The sequence below is a fragment of the Dermacentor silvarum genome, chromosome 9 (assembly GCF_013339745.2).
Source record: "Dermacentor silvarum isolate Dsil-2018 chromosome 9, BIME_Dsil_1.4, whole genome shotgun sequence".
Lineage (NCBI taxonomy): Eukaryota > Metazoa > Arthropoda > Arachnida > Ixodida > Ixodidae > Dermacentor > Dermacentor silvarum.
This window is the reverse complement of record NC_051162.1, coordinates 124,434,174-124,458,554: the sequence shown is the minus strand read 5'-3', so window position 1 is coordinate 124,458,554 and position 24,381 is coordinate 124,434,174. Positions and strand designations below refer to the sequence as shown.

The 24,381-nt window shown below is 42.7% G+C and overlaps 2 protein-coding genes across 4 annotated transcripts in view; both read right to left on the bottom strand.

The window, feature by feature from the left end:
• Positions 1–18,383, bottom strand: part of LOC119464236 (solute carrier family 22 member 6-like) — a 32,448-nt gene extending 14,065 nt beyond the window's left edge. Inside the window, exons 1-7 of the mRNA XM_037725126.2 lie at positions 18,243–18,383; positions 16,043–16,422; positions 12,580–12,683; positions 11,822–11,976; positions 7,988–8,156; positions 1,284–1,431; positions 149–240 (exon numbers count right to left, since the gene is read on the bottom strand). Of these exons, the coding sequence (XP_037581054.1) occupies positions 149–240; positions 1,284–1,431; positions 7,988–8,156; positions 11,822–11,976; positions 12,580–12,683; positions 16,043–16,411 (1,037 nt within the window). The 5' untranslated portion in view covers positions 16,412–16,422; positions 18,243–18,383. The remainder of the gene's footprint in view (positions 1–148; positions 241–1,283; positions 1,432–7,987; positions 8,157–11,821; positions 11,977–12,579; positions 12,684–16,042; positions 16,423–18,242) is intronic.
• Positions 18,384–22,111: 3,728 nt separating this feature from the next.
• Positions 22,112–24,381, bottom strand: part of LOC119464235 (uncharacterized) — a 107,054-nt gene continuing 104,784 nt past the window's right edge. For 2 of the 3 annotated variants that reach the window (XM_049655532.1, XM_037725125.2), the window contains exon 8: positions 22,329–22,743. In XM_049655532.1, coding sequence (XP_049511489.1) covers positions 22,654–22,743 — 90 coding nt within the window. In that variant the 3' untranslated portion in view covers positions 22,329–22,653. Of the gene's footprint in view, positions 22,744–24,381 lie in introns of all 3 variants that reach the window. The other variant, XM_037725124.2, reaches the window with a different exon arrangement.

Here is a 24,381-nt window from a genome sequence, read left to right as displayed (position 1 = left end):
ATAAACCATTACCGCTGTCCGAAACTCCATTTCCCTCTATCTGACGTACATGTTTTACTCTGAAGAAACACAAGTATCGGCTTCGTGCACAACATTCCATCGCTCCACATTCCGTGTTATTCCATCTAATGAGATTGATTGAACTTACGAGACGGTGACTAACACCAGAGTGTTTCTTCGTAAGTATTTCGTCTTGAAGAGTCCAAAAACTGACACGTTGCTTTGGTGAACTTGCGTCGCCTGCAAATAAAAGAAGTACTGGATGCATTTCTGGGGTGAAGGCGATGCGGTGAAGTATCGACTTCAAGCTTTCTGCTGTGTCTCCCTTGGCAATTTGTATTCTCTTCGATGTATTGATTGATTGAGCGAAAGATTGGTCTGAGGGAAAAGTCTGGCACAAAGGGCTCTGCATACGTTTAATTTCTTGTTTCATGGAACAACAAGGAACATTGTTCAGTTTCTAATGTTTGTTGCTCTATTCAGTGCTACAATTTCGGGATAGCGGGAATGTTTGGTTAGTAGCGATAGTGCTAATTTTGTCGCATTTAATAAAAAGCAAGTGATAACGGAGCTAGGTCACCTTCGCAGCACGGCCATTGCACTTCTGTTTACTTTGAGAGCATAAACTATGCGCAAGAATGGCCGGCCTATTGTTACTCTCTACACAGTATATTCGCAGCCATGCACGCAGCCTTGTCGACGAGGCCCGCCTTGTCGACGAGGCCCGCATTGTCACATCGGCAGCGCAACTTCTCTCTTTGTGAAGTTTTAATACAAGCTCTCTCTTTAAGTGATAATCGCAATGCAAGTTCTAGAAACCTGGTGTATACTCGAACGTCTAGACAAATCTAGAATACAGAGCCTGGTTTAGACCAGGCTTTGGACCTCGAAGATGAGTCCTAGAACTAAAGAGTAGCGTTGAAGCATATAATTAGGCCACTAAATCTACAAACGGACGCTAACCTTTAAATAGGCTTTATTGAGCAAAACAGGTCGGTTATATAGACCGAAATTGCGAAAAAGCAACATACAAGAAGAATAAAATCATAAATAACTCAGTAATGCAGTAATTCTGAGTGTTGCGTGCTTTTATGGTTGAATCTTTGCATATTTTTGTTGAGCATTTCGTGTATATAATCATGCTGCTTCACTCAATGAAAATTAGCTGCAAGTTAGCCCACGTATGCCTCTGTCTTCGCCATCCCTGGCTTTTATTCTGGCTCATAATCTACTCGAACTGCCGTATTACCCCAAAATTGCAATGGAATCGATCGCTTCCTTACGTTCTGCTTTCTCTTCATTAGACTGTCCACTTCCTTCTCGACGTCACGAAGCTGTCTCTTGTTGAACCGCGCAATTTTGCGAATGGCTTCGCACGCTTCTGCTTGTTTTCCCATGCTTACAAGCCACCTGGGTGACTCGTACAGCCAACTGAAAATTGAATCCATGAACAACATATCGTAACGAGTTCTTACTACTTTGTTCTACTCGATAATATTAGTCGATCACTCCCGATAGGCCTATTGGAACTATGAGAAATACCAGGCAACACTTGATGCCAGTCACCACAGGAAGAAAGAAATACAAGGGGAATAGAGTTTATGCATTATTACACCGGCGTTGAGCGCCAAATAGAGACCCTAATGCCATGCAGCATGAAGGTTTACCACCGTGTACGGCACCAGCCACATGGCTGCGGTGTCACGCATATTGCCAGGGGTTCAATCCGCGAAGCCATCTGCTGCAACCTGATACAGCACAATGCATTTATTTCAATTTCAGCATGCACAGCCCTCAAAGTTACACCGAGCAGTTCGAGACAAAGTTACTTTGTTCGTCACGAATTGCTGCACCCAGTCATACACTTCCGATGCTGAGTGTGGATTCTAACGAAGTGCGCAAACGTGAGAGCACTTATGAAAATATTATTACTTAAAACGTGTACATACATTTTCAGACAGTTCTGGTCGGAAATGTGCTACAAGTTTAAACAACATGTGGGGAGTATTTTAGTCATACGAAAGGGAAGGCAGATGACTGGCTCATAGCTCTCACTGTTATTGTGTTACCGTTTCTTTACTTCTTTTATCGCTTTCGACGCCATTTTACCTGAGGCATAATTATTTTTGCCAAGTATGCTAAAAATTAACAAGATGATATTCTCATATCTGACATCCCAGTCATGGCTTCTCGAATGCAGTTTACAATCTGCGTTACTTTCGGAAACCTACTGAGTAATTAAAAATTCTTCATCGGTCCAGCAGCTATAGGCTTTTCATAATTTTGAAGATGCCGGAAATTCGGTGAACTAAACGCTTAAATGGACAGAGTGAATACTCGGCTACAGAGGGATAATATACTCCTATGTGTGCGCCATCCCTGCATCTCTTGCAGTTGACACGCTGAACCACCACAATGGCTGAATGATGATGTAATAGTGCGTTTTTTCCCAGAGGAATTCGCACAAAGAGAAAAGAGAAGCAACTGTATAGACGCCTTGCGCTCTATTTATTCAACTGCGTGGTACAGAGTGCCCTTACTTCAATCTAGGTGCTAATCTTTATGGCAGGGCTGGCGCTCATCCACGGAACATGTAGGTCAAGCCACGGACACTATAACTGATGCGTTTCTCGACTGGCGTCGGCTTGTGACTTGGAACTGAATGTCCCTTCTCCCTCTGGTGCCTAGAAGGCCACGCGCGACACCTTCAGGCGATGTTTTATGATTTTATTGTAGTTATTAGCAAGTAAACTTTTAGGTTCCATGTACATCGACTAATCATCATCAGCAGTAGCAGTAGCAGCAACCGCAGCGGCGGGGGCAAAAGTGGCAGCAGTGGCAGCAGCAGCGGCAACGGTAACAGCAAAGGTGGCAGCAGGCTGTTTGTGCCAACTTTAGGATGAAATAAAATGCAGTTGGATGCAATTGAATGGCGAAAGGATGCATCTTACAAAGATGCAATAGAAATCCAATGCAATTGAAACAAAAGCTAATCAAGAAGAGCAAGTTCTGGACAGTGAAAGCTTTCACGGCCGAAAAACGAAATTACACAAATCGAACCTTGAACACGTAATCACACCACTACTTGTGGTTAATGACCAAATTCTTAAGTAAGCTTGAAGACTGTAGCGTATCATCTCCACATTGTAGTTTGTGTGTGACTGTTATATATAAGAAAACACTGGCTTCCGAGTATTATAAAAGCCAACTTGTTTTCCTAAATTGGGAAGAGAGGTAATATGCGATAGCCGATTTCTGTCTCTTTTTTGTATGTGGCAAGCGATAGTTCGGCAAGGATTTAATATTAGGATTTCGGAGCTCATGGTACGAAATATCTGAATGAAAGTTGGGTGGCTTGGTATATTTGATAATAATAAGTTTTTTTCTGCGAGAGAAGCAGCTTGTCAATGTTAGTTGTGGAAGTCATAGCCAAAACACAGCTACGGTAAATTCTGCAACTAAGAAAGATAGAAGCATATATTAAGAGGAAGCTTTAGCTCGGGCCCAACTGCAGTGCCACCTATTGAAATACATGTAAAGTTTGACATAACCCCGGCACCGATTTTATTGAAATCTGCAGCATTTGAGAGGAAAAGTTAAATTCTAGTCGCTGTTGGGAACGGAATTTTCATTTAAGGCCTGAATTTTGATTGAGGCCTGAATTTCTTAAACGGAATTTGCAAAAATTGGTAAGTTTGAAACAAAATACAAGCACTTTGCACCAGCAACAGTTATCGCATTTCAGTAAATTGGATCTGTTAGAGTATTCACAGCGGACAAGCTTGGTATGGGACTTTGCATCTTACGTGAATTTATTACATTTTTACACAGGTTTTGTAAAAGTTGTACTCACATAATGGGGGTTTATTTGACAGCCTTATATGCTATATCAAATTTGTCCACTTTAGATGTACTATCAAGTGCAATTTACATAATTACGATATGGTATTTAATTGCTGAGCTAGAATTGTAAATTTGACAGTTTCGCTTTCTCAAATTTTGTAAGTACCGCCAATTTTTATGAAAATATTGGCGGCCGAAATCGGAAATTCGCAACCAACAGTCACTAGATTTTAACTGTTTCTTTTAAATGCAAAAACCTCATCAAACTAGTTGCAGTGGTTACCAAGAAAAAAAATTTCTCCCTACCCTTGTATTTAGATAGAAGCCTCGAGTTCAAGCTTGCTCTTAAGAATTTCACTGAAAGAGGCACATAATAAGGAAAAAAAACTGCTCCCACCATATGCGAAGAGTTTCGTCACATTAGTCTCACTGTTACTGCACCAAATGTTAGTACTTTGAGAATAACCTCCTTGCATAGTACCAGTAGAATAAGCAGACTGGAGACTTTTCTTTTTTTCAAAGCTAGTGTTAAGTTGCCGGTGATGACTTGGTATTGCCTGCCAGCATTTCGCTCCAACCCGTTTCTCTCGTTTTTTTTTTTCTCTTTCTTTTTTTCCGTGCTTCTGAAGGTTTCCCTTTCATGATTAAAATTCCTTTGGGAGTAATTGTCTACATAAACGCGCGCTTGCACAGATTCTTAACACTGGCTGACAAAAATGAATTCTTGGTCTCTTGCCATGCTATTCAACATTACTTGTGACCTCTACGTTTCAATCTGCAACCCTACTTTTACACTTAATCGGCTCAGTTCCTTAACATCTGTTGCAATTCATCTCTAGCGTTCGTAAAAGTAATGCATGAAAGCATTACAATTTAGCGGAATGCGGCAAATCGCAACTGCAATTATGTGATCGTTCATTAGACTTCTACGTAACGAAAAACATGTATTAGGTACTTGTAATCAATGACGTTTTTTGCTAATTTTTTTTAATTAACGATGGCTTTATTTACTCGGTAACGCTCACTTTATTTCAATTACAATTTCAGTAATCAATTAAGTCTAACCAGTTACATTTTTGACAAAACAAGTTGAGACAGGCGACAATGTTTTGATCTCTTACATTTAGCGGGAACTAGATCGAGCCCCGGGAAATGAAAACACGTCCGTAGGTTTCCTCCTGTCCAAAATTAGCGTCCTGCAGCTACACTCCAATTAGCCTAACATTGCAGGTTTACTGGTTTGCACACCTCTCCTTGAAGTCCCACCTCTGACCCTTTCTTTTATAATACATTTTTCTTCCTCTCCCTTACAAGCGCTTATAGGTGGCCTTCATAGGCGGTAAGGGCTCCTGCTCAAGTCTTCTTCGCTTAGGGCAGTATGTGACTTCTCTCATATAAACAGACGCTATTGGCAGTTAAACGCATATGTTTCTTCCTGTTTGATATTACCTGACTTATATGCATCTGTATTTGGGATTGTAACACATGAAGAACAATTTTATGGCTGAATAATGTGTGGTTTTGTAATAAAGACATTACAGATTTGGTCAGCTTTTCAATGAACGTGAACGTTTACCGACGTTCGTCACAATTAGTCGCTTAAATCTAAATGGCTAACGAGTGAAGGGCACCGTGTGCATGTCCGGCAGATCATCATCATCATCATCAGCCTATATTTATATCCACTGCAGGACGAAGGCCTCTCCCACCGATCTCCAATTACCCCTGTCTTGCGCTAGCCTATTCCGACTTGCGCCTGCAAACTTCCTAACTTCATCATCCCACCTGGTTTTCTGCCGTCCTCGACTGGGCTTCCCTTCTCTTGGTATATATTCTGTAGCCCTAATGGTCTACCGGTTATCCATCCTACGCATTACATGACCTGCCCAGCTCCATTTCTTTCGCTTAATGTCAACTAGAATATCGGCTATCCCCGTTTGTTCTCTGATCCACACCGCTCTCTTCCTGTCTTTTAACGTTACTCCTAAGATTTTTCGTTCCATCGCTCTTTGTGCGGCAGATGTTGGCCGACAAATTGAAACGGCGCTCCTATGGCTCGATAGGGATGGCCACTTCGAACTTTCATGCCAGGGATGATTTTTAGTTTCTCACTAGCCTTATCGGGAGCTCCTTCCCTTAGCTCCAACAACAATGAAGCGCTGCACTTTACAAAGAACTCAGAACTGAGCATAGCGGCATTCAGTGGCCACGATCTTGTGAGCAAGGTGTTCGTACGTTGCAACACAACCCTTCTCTTCGGCGCACACAGACCGAGTTTTCGGTGTCGCTGCAGATGCATTCATCACAAAACAAGAGAAGTTTGCCAAATAAATGTTATAAAAGCAATTCTTAGCGAAGATAAACAGCGTGCGAAGTGCTGGCGACGATGCATCGAAAGAGCCAGGCCAGTTCGTTTATTTTGCAGTGCTTGTGCAATTTTGATAAACGTATGGAGGAAAGTAATAGTAGAGTAATCGATTACTTGTTTAGTAACTGTTCAACTACTTTTGTGTGGGAGTAATTCGTTAGTGTAATCAGTTACATTTTTCAAAGAAGTAATTGTAGATCTAAATGTTGACTTCTTTTCTCTAACGTGTACAAGTCTGCCCTTGCTTGAGCCTTTTACTTTTGCCTCACTTGTCTCGATGCTGCGCAACTCTATTCCGTCGGTTGCAGCTGGGTGTCGCTTTAGCGAAAACCTACTATTTTCACGTCGCCATGAGGGACAGTGCCTCGCGTAACGTTTGCGATTGCGACGGCACCAGTGTAAATACGCTCATCTACTGCGCTTTGGATAATGAATGACAGTATTTGGGTGCTGATGGAAGTCGGCTGGACGACAGAACCTTTACGGAAGCAATGATGTTGAAGCCATAGATCCGACTGTCATCTACAGAAAGAGGCGTAGCGAGAGGGTGGCGCACCACCCTCCCCACTACATTTCTGTTTGTATTTTGTATGGGGCCTACCTAGCACCTTGCACCCTCTCTCACCCCCAATAAAGAAAAATGCTGGCTGTGCCACTGGCTCACAGAGAAAGCCACCTGAGCCGTAGTGTACTTTTTAGAACGCTGTTGTGTTTGCACAAGCATCAATGCATATCTGTTACCTTTTGCCTTTCACATTTAAAGCGAAGCTATCTAGGCACACCCTCGCGCACTACTGCAGGCTGACCACGGCTGCTACTTCTGCTGATGTCTTGCCGAATAGCTCATATCACGAACTGGTTTATATGTAGCCCCATTTGTAGTATACCTTGACGGAGGTACCGGTGACCGGCCGTGTTCTCTACGAAATTGCGCAGTGGTACTACAAATGACCCCTAAACACCATCAGTGAAACAAATAAACGCCTTCAATCGCGTGATTCATTTTTAGAGCAACGCTTTCTGTGATTTCTATCCCGGGGGTTTGTCGCATCGGCTCGGTCGGCTTGTGGCTGAGTAACGTTGGGCGGTCTTGGAGATAAGGTAATAGTAAACTGAGCTGATTCACGAATGCAGGGTTAATCGTGGTCACTTGGATCACGTGGTTCGCATGGTTGGGGGGGGGTTCCGCACATTGTTTATTTGCCGCGCAGGCGCGTAATTGCTATCGCTGCGAAACGCGCTGCAGAATGCGAACAGTTTTATAGTAACCACTTCACGAAAGCTTCGTTTGACACAGACTCCGAAGTGCGTGTCGGATTTGTATTTTTTTTTCTTATTATTATTTCTTCCTTCTTCCCCCTCCCCCAGTCCTGGGTAGCAAAACAAGAGGAAAATTGATTAACCTTTTAGCCTTTTCTTTTTTTCTCTCTCTCTCCTGATAAGACGCCAAGTTTCTTGGTGGTGTGTTGTGACAGCACACAGTAACACTGAGCGCGTCATAAATGGTGTGGCATATGAACGCCTAAATGCGTCACACACGCATTTTTCTCCTAATTTGTTCCTACAAAGTATGCTGTTCCCTGTGCCTCGTCTAGGCCTTTTAACTGCTTTTTGACCACAGCCCTCAACATCGTAAACATTTCATGTAAAAAAAAGACTGATCTCTTTTGATCGATTTCGTCTGATTGATTTACTTGTCTAATCATTTCCCGTCCTGCTCCTGCCAGGCAACAGGATATTTGCTTTCCTGCCATAAAAATAAAGCCGGGTACTCACGGAATGGCCAATAAGAGGGGCATTGCGAAAGATGCTTGAACGATGAGCAGCTTCCTCCAGTCTTGCGCGAGCCATACGATTAAGGGCAGTAGAAGAATACCGGTTATCCAGCCGTAGCCATAGCACACATTCAGTGCAATGCGAAATTTCGGCCCGATGGTTTCTGCGACTAAAGTGATAAAACATATCTCGGTCAATACTCCGCATGTCACGTCTTTGTAAGTAAAAATACTTCGCAAGCAATTGCAAGACAAACTGCAGTTATGTATGGCATTAGACGACAGCTTTATTCACTTTGTGACCACCAAGTCGTAATACAACGGTAAATGCTCTCGAATGATATATTTTTTGTTCACTTGGAGAACGCATGCATGCGTACAGCCGCAATGACTCAATATCATTTCGAACGGAATTAGATTAAGATGTAACCTAAATAGCTCCAGCTGGTCGAAATGAACCCGGAATCTCCAACCATATTTAGTAGCCCTCATAACCTGTGAGTTCCTTCGGGACATTAAACCCCTATTATATCATTCGATTACATTTTTGCACGCCGCGGCTACAATTCTAGTTAATAAGCTTCCATGTAATCACCACAATACCCTAAGAAACACTTCTAAAATGTTTTCTATATGCATTGAGGCCATTCAGATTTTAATTATTTCGCAACATTCGGTGTCGCGCGTGAAGTATGTTAGAAAAAATTCACCAAAGATTACAATTTTATTTATTTATTCAAGAAAATACTGCCAGTCTGAAGGCCAGACTTTAGGCAGGGGTGAGCGATACATTGGAATTAACACAACACAGAAGATACAGAAGTGAAAAGAAACAAAGTGAAATGTAGAGCTGATCTTACAGGAGTAAAAAAAATAGTAATTGTACAGAATGAAAGCACAAATCAACTAGTATGGGGCACTACAACAAATACGAACCATAACCAACTGGAGATATTGCAAAAGAAAGTGTTAAAAATTTTTGAGAATTATTATGGTGAACCCAAAGATTTACCAACTAATCTTTTGTTGAAAAAACACAATTTGCTCAATGCGAGTAAATTATATGATTGCAAACTCCTGTTGCATATAGATAAACATAAATTGCTACATTGCTACATATTGCGCTCCTAACGCCAGCTTGTTATGCGCTTCGTAACAAACACCAGCACCACGAACACGTACAAATTATCGATGGGCTGTGCTCGGCTATCAAATACCCACACTAATAAAGCGTGTGACTCCACAGATTAACTTCAACATTCCACTTTATTAATTCAAGTCGCAAATAAGAATTGTTTTCGTTGAATGTGTGATGAACCCTTATAACACAAGTGTTTTTTGATTGTAAAAGTATTTTTGACATTGCTATGCTTTGAATGTGCATGAAAAGATGTTCTTAATTGCCATAAATATGGTTGTATGTTGCATTGTGTAATATTTTTAATATTTCAATGTACCCAGTGGTTTAAATTCTTTCAATTTTCGTTCTGTGAATGTATCACTATTGCCTGCTGTCTGTATGGTCTCCAGGTCCCCTGAAGTTGTCCAAGACAACTTTTTGCCTGGAGGACCCCCAACTTTTGGGGTTTGAAAATAAAGTGGTAGAACAAAACAAAGTTATATAATACTACAGCAATATCAACTGCCACAACAATACTTTCTAATGCGAAATTTGAGCACCACCATATACGTGCTTTCATTTCGCGATATATTGGCTGGCGCGTCTCTCGCGGCACGTTGCAAACGAAGCGAAGTGTGACGCGACTACCTCGCTAATCAGGAGGTCGCGAGAGCCAGCGCGTGGGTGACGCGTGGGCGCGATTCACAGCAGCCGCCGCCGACAGACCTCCCAGACGACACGCGTATACTCTGGCGCACTCTCGTAGCCTTCGTCGCCACAATACGCTCTTCTTCTCACGCTTTCGCCATACCCTCCTCCTCCGCTTTCCGCCTCATGCTTCCGCTGCACCCTCCTCTCCGCTCTTTCCTCTTCGCGCCTGTTCGCTCTCGCCGCTTTTCACTTTTTCATCTTTCGTTGCGCTCGTCAGTTCGGTTACGCCGACGCCAACTCTCGTTGCAGGAACAGGCTCCTAAGAGCTGCTTTCTAAAGCATTTGAAAAGGTGGCACCACTATTAGGCTAGTGGTAAAGGTTGATTCTTACTTGCTTGTTTTTGCCCGTAATAGTTGATTCTGGTCTAGTTTCTAAACCGCCTGAGTGTCTTCAAGTTGCGCTCCTTTTCAAGCAGATGATTTTGCCCGTGTACCTGTATACTTTTGCGTGTAGAGACATGTATTCCGGACTAAAAGATTGTGTAAAACGCCCTAGAAAATTCAGACGTCTCACTTCATTCCACTCCTATTTCTTTTAGAAACTCATGTTATGCACTAAAATGTCCCGAAAATAAATTACTGATAAGAGGAAATTGCACATGAAGGGAACAAAAATGCGATGCGCGTCAACAGAACTTCGCAACCTTGGTGAATTCGTCTTTTTTTCTGGCTAAGCAGCAAGTAAACGTTGCATATGAGAGGAAACTGATTTGCCTTTGAAGGTAACCTACGCATACATTTTGAAGGTAACCTATGCGTAGGCTGTTCTATTTTGAAAACCATCTGCAACGGGAACAGAGTTCGACGTGCGCTGCGTTTTCGCGGCTTAGTTCGCATTGATGCGAGAGGTAGCACGAAGGTAAATTTGTTCGCTGCTGCTGCCGTGCTTCCTCACTCCACCGCTTTGACAGCGAGTTTCCACGATCATTGATTGAGTTGTGTTCATGTTTGCTGGTGCGCGCGTGACACAATGTTTGTTAATTTAGTTAGTAAGCGAATGTTTATAAGCTTATACAGTCGATAAAAACTACTATCATTACTTCTCATAGCTGTCTGCTAATTTGCTATCGCAATCAATGCTTCGTTTTTCGGGCGAAACTACGACTTTTTTTTTACTCCTTGCACACCTGAGCTTTCATTACGTAGCAGGTGTTCTTTTTTCACATATATATTTATTCCATGCAGGTTTGTTTGTTTCTTTTTGTTAAGGATGTCATATTGAGAGTACTTTTTTGTATTTTTATCCACCTAACTAGGAAGGAAAATACGTGACGCAGCCACACTATGAAGAGCGCACTTGAATATTTCACTCTTGAAATCATATTCATGAGTTTGTTGTAAGCGTAGTGCGTGGCGTTGCAATAGGACTGTAAGTAGACTATTCGGTACTCACTCCCACCCATCGTCACATCAGTATAGGTCAATGGATAGGTATGTTTCTAATTCCCAAAACACAAAGTTAAGCAGATCCAACGCCCATACTGGAATCCATGCGAAACGAAACTTTCTTGAAGCGAGTAATTAAATGTTACAAAAATAACTGCGTTGCGAACTATTGTCACTCTATGTGACGTGCAAGCTAAGGCATTGTTTACGCACCGTACCAGTCGCAACTATAATGCTCTACACCGTTCAAAAACTATAGCAGTTTACACGAATGCGCATCGAGAGCCGTAATGCCACGAGGGTGAAAGCGAGTTTGGATTTATGTCGAGTAAAGAAAGGTGAGTTCAGACATAAGCGCAGAGAAGTAGTACACTGCGAAAGACAAACATAAGGCTATTACACTCGCTTTATTCCAGCGCCTTCGGCTAAATGAAACCTGGAGCGCGCGCTTATGCTGTTGTACGCACATGCAATACTCGTCAAGACAGCTGCACCAGCCATGATCAGCGTAGTCTGGGCAGCGCTTGCAAAGAATGTGTCGCTTTATTATTGTATCGCGCATATATCACAGCAGGTACGGGCATTCCCAGCCCGGAATGAGTGATAAACTGAGCTTACGCAGACTGAAGCAGGCCACCTGGAGTCCGGAAATTGCAACGGCCACGCCCACTCGGGCTACCAGAAAGACGTTGAGGCTCGAACTGAAGGTCAGTGCAAACGAGGAGGCGCACAAGCAAATGGTGCTTAGAACTGCCACAATTCTTCTTCCAAATCTGAAAAGAGAACGAAGAAATTGATCACCGAAACATCGTAGTAAGGTGATATTTAGATTTGCGGCGGCGTTGTAAACACCCCATTAAAATGATTTAAACATATAGAGACTTCATTGTGTGATATCAAATGCCAGAAACTTTAAATCAAGGAATGCCTTCATTTTTCCTATATTTAGTCTAAAGAGAAGTTATTCCTTCTTTTTGTGCACCTGCCGTAATGTTAAGCTTAATAATTGTCTTGAGATGAAATGTGAATACATGGTAGTGCTGTGCTATACTGTTACAGCACTAGAACTTCAGCAAACATGCCCAACGTTAAGAAAAAAGAAGAAAAAGAAGTCAATCTGAACCTTTCTTCTTTTTTTTTTACAAATCTGTACCCCATGACAATGTTCCGCTTAAGAATTGTCTTAAGACAAAATGTCACTATGGTATCAGCTTGCTAAAAGAAGTTTATCAGAAAGTGTACTTACCACTACAGTGCAAAAATTTAAGCAAATGTTTCCAACATAAGGGAAAAAAAGACACCGTACTTATTACATATGAGCATGTGCCTGACCTGTCCAATTCTTATAGGCTTGGAAAATCGAGAAAAAGACATACCTGTCTGACACGTTACCTATGACGAGAATGCCCAACATCAAGCAAGCCATATATGTGCTTTGTATCAGTGACCTTTTCCATGTATTTTCGCACACGAGATTCCACTGAAAGCAAAAATTAACAAATGCATTAAAGAAACACATGGACGTGCTTTTCTTTTCTTTAGTGCGTTTACAATAAATCTCTCCCACATCATTTCACTGCCACAAAGCGCGCCCTTCTTTCCTTTTTTTTTTCCTTATTAACCTCCAAGAATGCTCCAACAAGTAGCTTTCACCACGAGTTCTTAATTTTTGTAGTAGACCTTGTTTGGAGTAAGTGGCAAAACTCAAGGTGACTTAGACACTCTTAGTTCACAGCGTGGGTTTATTTGACCTCTTTTGCATTACCAAGGTCACTTGTACAAGTTCACACGATGTCTTACGCGCTCTAAAACATTTTGAGCGTATCTCGTTCCTCGCCTGTCTTAGTATTTTTTTTTACATCCTATTGTAAGACGGTAGAACTTTCTGTGAAGAAAATATTTTGACTCACTACTTGCGCATCATGCGCGTGGATATGAACTGTACGGAACTGCATTAAAATGGAGACGAAGAGCCACAAGGAGGAAGGGTGGGAGGGCTGACATCACTTCAAGGTATGAGAATGAAGGGAGGCGAGAGGATTAACATTTAGTTTTCAAAGAGTTGAAATTGTTGACTGAGTCACTGAAGAGCAGATACACTAACGCAACTGCATTGGTGCTCCTGCACAAGCCTTTCACGTAGCCATCCTCACAATGCGGACAAATATCGTATGTACCTCTTCTTTGACATATTACCTGTAGCGTATTTTAGAAAAGGTGTGTTTCATTCCTGAAATGTGCAAAGCATGGCAGTATATATACGTATATACAGTATACAGTATATATACAGAGTATATATTATATATTAGTATATATACAGAGTATATATTATATATATACTCAAGACTCTTTCAGATCGGTCAGCAGAGGAATCGCCTGTTAAATCCACATGTGATGAAAACATGTAATACTATTGTCGCTTATGTATTTCCAGCCGTACTACCCACGCACCTTACTTTGACATCGTTGTTTAGATGAAAACAGTCATGACTCATGACTTCATCATGCATAGGTCACGCGCACAGCCGGTGCTGTTGTCGCGCCTGGCACGGTGCAATCGGAGCTAAATTTAGCCTCTCGCACGACGTCCACGGAGGCATAACTCGTGAGTAGGTTTGGGACTCTGAGCGGCAGCACCCGCGTTTGAGAAAGCTCACTCTCTCATGGTAGTTGTCTTACTTTAAACTCAAACCTTTACTAGTCAGGATGTTAGCATATCGCCAGCGCCCTCTCTCGGGAAGCGCTCGTTATGTAGTGCGCTACTGGGCCTAACTGAAACCCACGTAGCAGTTGTCGGCTGGTCGGTGAAGGAAGACGTGTGTCAATGCTCGTAGGAGTTTGCCTGTGTGGTGCAGTGTTCACCTTTGTGGCATAGTATGCCCGTGTGGCTATGTAACCTTTTATTCGTATATTAAATGACCCCTCTTTTATTACGACCTGTGCCTGAATCACCGACGGGAAGACAACAAGGAGTTATAACACCTCAAAATGTGGTATTTGTTGCAGAAATATAGCCATTGCTCGGTTATGGCGCTCCCACATTGGACACATAGGGCCCAAAAACGGCGCGGGGAGACACGGAAAGCATGAGCAGAATAAAACGGGGATGCTTATTCGAGTCCACCAACTTTTACCACGGCAGGCTCACTGAGAATCGTGAGCGAGCACGGTTGCAAGGTAGAAGCGTAGAACCCCCCTCCCCCCCCCCTAGCAGTATCCTAACTTAAGCATTTAAGCTTTGTAATGCGTGAAGAAATGTTATGTGAGTATTTGGTAACTTCATTTCTGTGCCATACACTCGAATCAGCCCGCTCAAGGCGTTTCACTTATTTCACTGCAGGGGCTTGTCAAAGCACGTGTGAGCTTGTCCGAAGACGTCTTACAACATAGAGCTCGAATATTGCACAATATCGGTCGTCTTTATTTATGATCCTTCTAAACATTGTTTAGAAAGTTTAGAGGAACAATATCATGTTGTTTGAGGAGTGTGTTCATCGGCTTACAGGCCAGACTCTAGGAACAAAGGTATTTTGTCAGCCTATGAAGCCTTTACCATTTGCCTTCACTCTTATGTGCAGGCAAGACAAGTAAACTTCAATTCAATTCAGCACTGAAAAGCAGTTAAGCTTTGTTGATAGGCCTGTTGAGTTCGCTTGTCAAAACCATAGAATGAATTATGCACTAGACAATGCAGGGACATTGCAAGCCTATATGCTGATTAGTTTAGAGAAATTGGCCTACTATACCAGAAAAAAACGCATCATCAAAAATGAGAGAAAGCAGTGCTACTTGACATGTGACGTCACCATACAAACTAATGTGCGTGTCGAAAGCAAACGACTGCCTAAGTCATTTTCTCTGCTCACAGAGCTTATATTAAAGGACACTCTTCTTTCTAATCTCTTTCTCTTTTTTTTTAGATACTGCATTTAGATACGGGATACTTGTAGATAGTAGGTAAACAAACCCAACAGAAAAATATTACTAGAAAGCATAACTGATGCTGCTCAAATCTCAGCCTGATTAAAAATTTACAAACGAAAAGGTTTAGAAATGAAAAACATGTAAATTATATCATGAATACAGGTACTTATAGAAACTGACCAGTGGTCCTTTGTCACTGTATATTCAGGGGGGTTATTCCGCGAAATCAGCTATTATTCTTCGAAAATAGGAATATTTAGAGCATTGATTTGGTATTAAGGGGCTAATTTTTAGGAAGTCCGTATGTCTAGTAGCTAAATTGTTGCAGAATTGAAGAGGTGCGAAGGGTCAATTTGACTTGTCATTGTTAACTAATTAAGAAACAAATTTTTCGTCGCGAAACATAATTTCAGGTATTATTGCAACGAATTTCACCTTACCTTATTGGCTCTGTTAAAAACTTTTGAACCTAAGAACCTAAAACAAACTGTGTAGCGTTTTTTGAAAGTCTTTATATTATTTGACCATACTTATAGTCCCTCATTCGATCCGAATTATAAAATGCATTTATCCCACCTTATATCTATAAAATCTCTCTCGCTACCTTAGATGCTGAGTGTTGGTTAAGACAGGTTTCACTCGTTATTGGCTATTGTCACATTTGAGGGCATCCTAGGGCAACATAGCGGTAGTCTACGCTTAGATATTACTTTTCTGGCTTCGCGCTACAATTCGGGTGGATGACAGAGTTTTCCATTTCCTGTCTTTTCCGGTCCTGTCTTGTGTCTCCTCAACCACTTTTGTATTTTTACCGAAATTGCGACATGTCACTCAAAGGACAAATGGGGAAGACGTTTCTCAACGTCGGCATTTCTTCGAGCCCTTTGAAGCAATACGGCTCAGCCACTATCTCACCTCGTCTGTCACCGTGTGTCCGAACACGTGCTCGTCATACGTCCAAGCGTCGCAGCCCTTCACCGAGGTGTTGTCGGGAATGAGTTCGCCGCTGGTTGAATTGTGCAGAAAGCCATACATGGAACACTGGCTGTACGACTTGGCTTCCGCGTCGTACGGGATGAACCGTTCCTTCCATTCGGTTTCGGTGAAATTGACGAGCACACCATCCGGCAGACGTGGGCGCGAACACCAATGCTCGTTGTCGGTGACGAGGAACACGTAGGCGAGGTTGTTCAGACCCGTCAGTATGCCACGGTAGGTGACGTAAGCAACGAAACAGGCTTGCCAAGGCCCGAAGTGGCCGATCAGATCGACCACCTCCGTCATGTCGCCCGTCCCTGGAGGTTTAGAACGACTGTAAGGGGAGCAAGTCGGCAAGGATCCATAGTACTAGAAGGGAGACGTGCAAACAAGCAGCACACAAGAAGGAACGAAAAGGAACACGCGTGTCAGTCAGGGCTGCGTTTCAACGATGTCTATAGTTAGGGTTTCGTCCGTGCATGCACGCCTGCTTTTCAGTACTGTGGAACCGGGAAAGTGTTGGATTGGGCCAGTTGGCAGATTGTTCCACTGCATTGGTCATTGGTAATCGCTTTAAGTGTGTGTGTGTGTGTGTGTGTGTGTGTGTGTGTGTGTGTGTGTGTGTGTGTGTGTGTGTGTGTGTGTGTGTGTGTGTGTGTGTGTGTGTGTGTGTGTGTGTGTGTGTGTGTGTGTGTGTGTGTGTGTGTGTGTGTGTGTGTTAATTTGTATAATCACAAGTTCTGGAGGACGAGGTGACAGAAGTCCCCAACATTTTATATCCCATCAAAGAAGTCATGTCTCTGTGATTTCATGAGGTTAGTTGAAAAGTGTGCAACGTTCGAATCCATTCGTCTTGATAATAAGTGCACGAAACGTTCACCGCAACATTATTTTTCCTGGTGATCCTGAACTACTGAACAACTGAACTGAACTTATTGCCCGGTTGATCAGGTTTCTAATTTTAGTACCACCATTGAGTACATGAAGAATAAGCACTAATACACCGAGTCGACAGAGGATCATTGTGTTCTCGTCATATGACGAGCAAAAGGTACTACGTGCTTCACATACGGCGGCCACATGATCTTAATGGTTGTGCAAACCTCCGGAAAACCAGGAAATTTGTTGATTCCTCAATTGCTGTGTGCGCTAATTTTCATGACAAGAAACGTAGCGAGCTACCACATTGACAATAATACAGCAAGTAGGACCTTTTCAACAAAGCGCGCTTCTGTCATGCAACATTTTCTGTCAGTTCCCGAAGCTCTTTTTTATGTCTCATTGCATGGGCTACAATGGTGTCAAAGAAAATTGATAGAACCTTTTGCGTTTTTCTAATCTTTCGTTCCCATTTGGAGGCCTCCTAGAGTAACATGGTGGCATTCTTCGCTTAGTCATTCTTTTTGTAACCCCTATACGTGTACTAACATTATAGACTACAACCGAGTGACAGATATCAGTATTGTGGTTTCCAAAAAGTATTGAAAATGAACAATGGCTCACATGAGCCTCCAATGTACACGCGTGGAGAATAACTGTGGAAGGGAAGCTTAATTGAAGGTAACATGCTTATCAAGTTTCATTTTAGTAATCCAATATGTTCCCTACTCATCTGCTTTGTAACATAGAATAAGCAACACTCTCCTTGAAGACTGGTAAATATATGGCCTGGTACTACACCTTTGTTAGAAGTTATTTTGTTCCACAGCGGCGTTACACCGTCCAATGCTCGTGACAGTACCGGTCCACCTTTAAAACCTAGGACTGTTTCGTTTAAAACACAATTCAAGTGCACACTTTGGTATATTTACACATTTGTCAGTGGAAAAGTTTTCATTAATATAGACCCCTTATTTTCGCTAAATGAAGTGTGCAAAGTGTCTCAAGAGAAATGTATTAGCGAGTCTACTTTTTTTCTGTTATTTCCTGTCTGTACACATCCGCACCGTCTGATAGCCGAAAGCTTCCAGACATAAATTGGCAAAACATTCCAAGTCGTAAATCCACATGCTGGCAAAAGATGTTCGCTATACTTCCGAAAGTTCTCCCTTCATCTTTAATAGCACATCTTTGACCTAGGTTGGTCAAAGGTAACCATTTACACATTCTAAAAGGCGTGCGTAGAATTCTCACTTACCTTGCACCACCCGTCTCACAATGCTCGGATGCCCTAATGGAGCTTCCTGCTACACTCCTCTCATACGGGAGATAAGAGCGCCCTCGTAAACTGCTAGGGATTACTTTACAACGGTTGTTATGTCCGGGCACATGTACCTCTTTCATTGTAGGAATTACTTCTCATCCATGAGCGGATGACTACTCTCAACAGCTTCGTATGACGTTATAGTAGGAAATGTTCCGCGAAGGTTCTGCACAAATAAATTGAATCGTTTCGTTACTGGTTAGTCTCTGTGATGATTAATTAAGATATTTGAGTACATGGTGCAAAATTTTCAAAATACCAGCCCATGAACGTCCGTTTTCATGTATCAGGAATGCTTCTGTAGCTCGAATGTTTCTGGCAATTTTTCTTTTTTAGTCTTTCTCTCCCTGCTTTCCCCTCCGCTTTCTGATCGGCTATTGTAGGCTAGCAGTTCGGAACTTACCCTGATTGGCTATTACTGTATCGGTGCCGCAGTTGCATGATCCACTAAAGAACCCATCAGCGTATTACAAAAAGTAAAAAGAAAACATATTTAGCACAGAGAAATAGCATCTTTCTTGGTAAACGACACTGACAGCAGACGTTGAAACCGTATTAAAGCCAGCTTAACTGTAGCCATGAATAGATAGTTTTAGTACTGCGGCATTCTGATACGTGCGCAGCACGCAAGCGCTTTGCGGAACTTGGCAGCGTGTGTCACGACACCGCTTTTAGTACAAGGAAGCGCCTACGCATGTAAACCTACTGCGCCTTTTGTCTCGCGCTCTGTTTTTACTCCTGTGTCTCGCGCTCTCCCGAAAAAAATGAGAACCACGAGAGCAGCACGTGAGGCTCCCCACATACGTGCGCACGAATTGGTACGTGCGTATACAGCTGCTGCGTACGCATCACGTACCGTTAGGGTTGCGTTCTGCACATGCACATTTTGCAGAATCTAGCAACCTCACGTACGCAGTACTAAAACTGTCTATTGAGTCGTTTCCTGCCTCAGTTTTACGTATTATGACTGTTTCAGGCTTATGTATTAGTGCACCACTGGGATTGTATTACCGAACCAGGATGCAACGTGAAATCACCAGGAATTTAGTGGCTTCCAATCGTACTTGAAGCCACTATCTTTATGCCGTACACGCATGAGTGGCAGCACAACTGTTCTACGTGGACATAGTTCTGTTGTATATTACTGCGCAAACCAGCCATGGCCTTGCGAACCGAGTATGCCTGTAGTGGTTCAGGTGGTAACGACGTTGTGTAACGCTTAACAAATGAACCTTACACTGCAGTAGACGCAGTGTCGCCTTTAGTGCCGCGTTCATTGTCCTTGCACCTCGTCGTCAGTTTTTATGCCATCGTTGCTATCTCACCGTCGTCGTCATATTCAATGTTGTCATTGTCATATCGTCGTCGTCATCATCAATGTAGTCATTGTCAAATCGTCATCATCGTCGTATCACTGTCATCACCACTATCATGCCACAGTCGTCTTGCCTTCCTCATCATTGTCGTCGACATGCCGTCATCATGCCGTCTTCATTAACGTTCTGCGGTCGTCACATTGCAGTTGTCATTGTCGTCACTGCTGTAGTCTTCCTTGCTGTACACTGCACGCGTGAAATGCGCACAGTGCGCGTGAAAAGTATACAATAGATGCGAAATGTGGTGCGTTCCTTCGTTTGAGTTCAATTTAAACACGAAAATATATAAATATATGTCAATAATTTCTTGGCACGCTCAACGACATCAACACAAAGCACGTCTAAATTTGCAGTGTTTTTTTTTCCCTTTCCCCGTGTCTACCGCTCAAGTATATGCATATAAACATAAAGCGGTTCTTAAATTTCTGGCCATTTCGGATTCAAAAAGACGGCATACTTTTATGCAAGAGCTGATATACGTTGTGTCAGCTTACTCTAGTCAAGCTATTCAACCAAAAAAGAAAATAAACATTAAAAGAGAACACGGTGCAAGATATGATGTTAAGAGATATGGCATTCGGTTGCCAGAACTCTGGCGAAACAGCACCTTAGTTCTTATAATAGCATATTTCACCATGTCTGTTCATATTTTTTCGCTGAACTGCTGATCTCACGTTAGCTGATACACACAGTAAGCCAGCGGCTTCATACGACATATTAAAACCTAACTCGCATACCTCTAGAAATATTGACCTCATGAACGGACCATATTTGAATGCCAATAATCCGATCATCTTCTCAACATTAATGACTGTAACACTTTTTCGCAACTCTTAATGTGCCGCACGAAGTACGTTTTCCATCGCCTTCGTAGAAGACAGTGAGGCGTGAGGCAGGCTTATCTTTCATTTCGGAGAAAAAAAAGGACCGGAACTTTTCTTATCGGTCAGTTGCGCGGGGTCACATAGGAAATGCACAGAGGCGTACCCTCGAACTACGTGGGTATGATTAGACTTAGTGGTCGCACTTCCTAGAAGACGTGGCTTTCTCCTACAATATATCGTAGGAGAAAGCCACGTCTATCGAGCATCCGATCTATAGATCGGATGCTCTGAGGCTTCACTAACTATACTATACAGGGTTCTAGGTAATTTTTCAGCTGTCTGGCAATTTTTATTGCACAAGGAAGTAAACAACAAGGAAGCCTAGTTTCAGCGTCCATGTATTCACCTCAGTCCACCATTTAAATTGTTCTTTGGAGCACGCTAAGGAATATACGGGGACAACATTTGTACTAGAGGGAGCGGATAAACTGGAGATGAGATTTGCCGCACATCACGTACGAGATTTATTTAGCAGTCGTTTGATGGGGGCAGTTCTTCATCGCACGCTCTCCAGCAGCAGAATTCCTCTCGCGAAAACAGCTCTTCGATGTCTTACGTGTCAGTTAACAGTGTCGTCATCTCGCCATCCTCGTCATTACCGTGGACATCGTCACTGTGAGACCGTCGTCACTACCATGTCACCGTTACTACATCCTTGCCGAGGCTGATGTGCCATCTCAATAAATCATCATCATCATGTAATTGTCATCGTGGTGTTCACCGTCAATGGGCATCCGTCGTCACGCCGTCGCCGTGGTTGCTTACGTGCCATCGTCACACTGCAGTCGTCATCACTGTGGTCATGGTAGTTGTGCATCACACGTCGATGTCGTGCCATCATCATTGCGCCACCGTCAGGTTTGTTGCCATGCTTGTTCATCGCGTCACCTTCATCATCTTGCTCCTAAATGTTGCTTGCCCCGTCGTCGTACCACATCCTCTTCAAGCCGCCATCGCAGTTATTATCACTCCATATTCATTATCGTAGCCATGCCATCATTGTGGCTGTTGTATTATCGTCATCACGCCACACCATCGTTGATGTCGTCATGAAGGCTTAGTCATCCCATTGTTGTTTTCAAAACCCATTCCTCGTCGTCGCAGTTGTAGCCATCATGTGTCGTACCGGGAAGTGCCTCGCGCAGTAAACGACTGCTTTTTTTACTGTGTTTTGTAAATTACGCGCACAGGCCTTCGCACAATGCGCTACCACTTGGACGCTACCACTATGGCACATTCACGACACACCTTCACACTTACCTGCAGAGGGCTACATTAACTAGCCAACGCCATTGGACTTGGCGAAAGCAAGTATATGAGGTTAAATGCATAGCCCAGAATAAATGCTTGTATCCAAACTCACTGTGTGTCTTGGTAATTAGATTTTTGCTAATGTACGACCAGCGCCGCAACCTCAGGTACCAACACCACCTCCACAACACACAGCCTAAGCGGCGGAATAAGCAGTTTTTAGTAGGATATGTTGCAGTTTTGCAATGGAAAACTGACGTCAGCTTGACGAACTTGTTTCCGGCTGTTAAGTTCGGCACTGCCGTACCAGAAATGGGAGCGCACGCACTTTTAGCACCGCGTTTGGTCATTGACACGGTTTGGCTGGACGCATCCATTTGTGATTGTTAAAGATATTGCATCTTCGTATCATCTTTACTGGATGGATGCAAAAAACTCAATTCAAGAGGAAGCATAACGTTATAGTTGATCTCAAGCTTCTTAGTTGGCCAAGACAAGTCAATCAGGAATAAAGCACAGGGAACAAAGTTATTAAAACGTGTATTTATTTGATTGTAGCGAAAGAAATAGGATTGGTTATTTCGAAGCAAGTTCTCTTTCTTTTCGTGAACTCAAAGACGGCCATGTCTGCATTCTTCGCATTTCGCCGTCTGAATACATTTGCCACTGCCTGGCAACGAGCCCACGACCTCGTCTTCAGTACCCGAACGCCACTATTACTGAACTACCACAGCGGCCAGCGGCTGAAAATCCTTCTGCAAGTTTGTACTCTTTGCCTCAAGGCTACAATATCTAAAAGCTCAAGTTTTGTGCAACCAAAACTACAACCACATTTTACTTGTTCCGTTTCAGTGCTTCTTCGCGCAGTCGCTGGATAACCCTTTCCAATGGCATTTCCAGCTTCTTCATTCTTTCTTCCAATGTCTGGAAAAAAGAAACTACTTTAACATTATACCCAACGTTTTCGTACAAATCAATCTTTCTTTCACGCTATGACTACCTCATACGTTTACATGCCAAGCCTTCGAAGCATTTTATGCTGTGTTGATTTGTGAAACATCGCCATACTGACGATAGGCACAAACATTTGCCTATACAAAGGGCATACAAGACAAGCGGAACTATAAACTACATTGTGTTTTGAGTTTTCCCTCTCAAATTGAAAAATATGCATTAAGTGCATGCACAATTTCGCGAACCTTGATGTCAAAACACAAGAATATCAAGATATTGTTTGGAGAATTCAGCAACTATATTCAATATGTCGCTTTCTAAGCACTAAGGCAATATGGATGTGTATTTGATGCAATTTGTTCGTTTTTCTTTTCATGGTAAATGTCTAAAATTTCTAATAAGAAAACACTTGTTGACGCAATAATAGTAAAATTTGACACATCATTATACACACCGAACAATTACGTAGGTCCAGCGCACATTGGAATCCATGTGAAGCTAAGATTTAGTGAAGCAGTTATTAAGTACTACGAAATCAAATGCAATGCTTACAGTGGCGTTTATTTTTATCTTACGACAGATGCAATAATGCGCAATGCTTATGTTTGTGTAACGCACATTTATTTTATTCTGCTGCAATTTTATTCTGCTGCAATTCATGCACTACACTATGCACAAGCAGTGCCGAAACACAAGCACCAAAGCAGGCTGATCCGCAGTGTGCGCCATCGACCACGCCATCGACACAGTCATGTCCCGAAAATACATGCATAGTGTGTTTCTCGCCGTGCGAAGAATGTTGATAAGATGTGTATGCACACAGATATAAGGCACATGTGTACCTATATAGAGTTTAGCATCGATGCCCTTTGTGTCATAGCCGTGCATTCCCTATTTGGAGGACTGGCAATTACCCAGTTACACGTTAGTTGCACATACCTATTGGCTTAGGATTGAGGTAGACCAAATGTAAGAACTTTAGGGAAATCAACGAAGTGATTCAGTGGCATCGATTTTCGATTAAGAGGTCTGTGGGCTGTATAGACACCTACAGGTTGACAATATATTGCAGGTTTTGTGTCGCGATTTATTGTTTTATTAGGTTAAACAGAGGTGCACTCGCTGGAGCTACTTCGTCCGTTAACACCTTCGCGATGTGCATATTTGTGTACGCGAGGATAGTGCATCACAATCAAAAGCACTGATGGCAATTATAATATTTAGGATATGTACTAAACATCTCGAAACACTTGTAAGTCAGCATCTGCGGACCCGGACTGGGGTCTATCTTTAAATAAAGTTGTTCTCTCTCTCTCTCCCAACATCTGCGGCAAGCTTGAATAAAATGGGTGAAGTGCCTTAATAAATAATACACTTGGAAGGTATTTGGAAGGCTCGACATTTGTCCTCGTCGTCAGTTTCATTTGGTGTAGTATGTTCACTTCTTTTACTGCTCCCACAACTTTTTAACAGCGTAACTGTTTAAGCCTAGCGTTAGTCCGTATTGCGTAACGTGCGAACAGAAAATGTGGGCCGATCCTGGCGGTTGTGCAGAAAGGGTCCAAGCGCAATGGCACGTACCCCTGTGAACTAGCGAAGCTGAGCCTG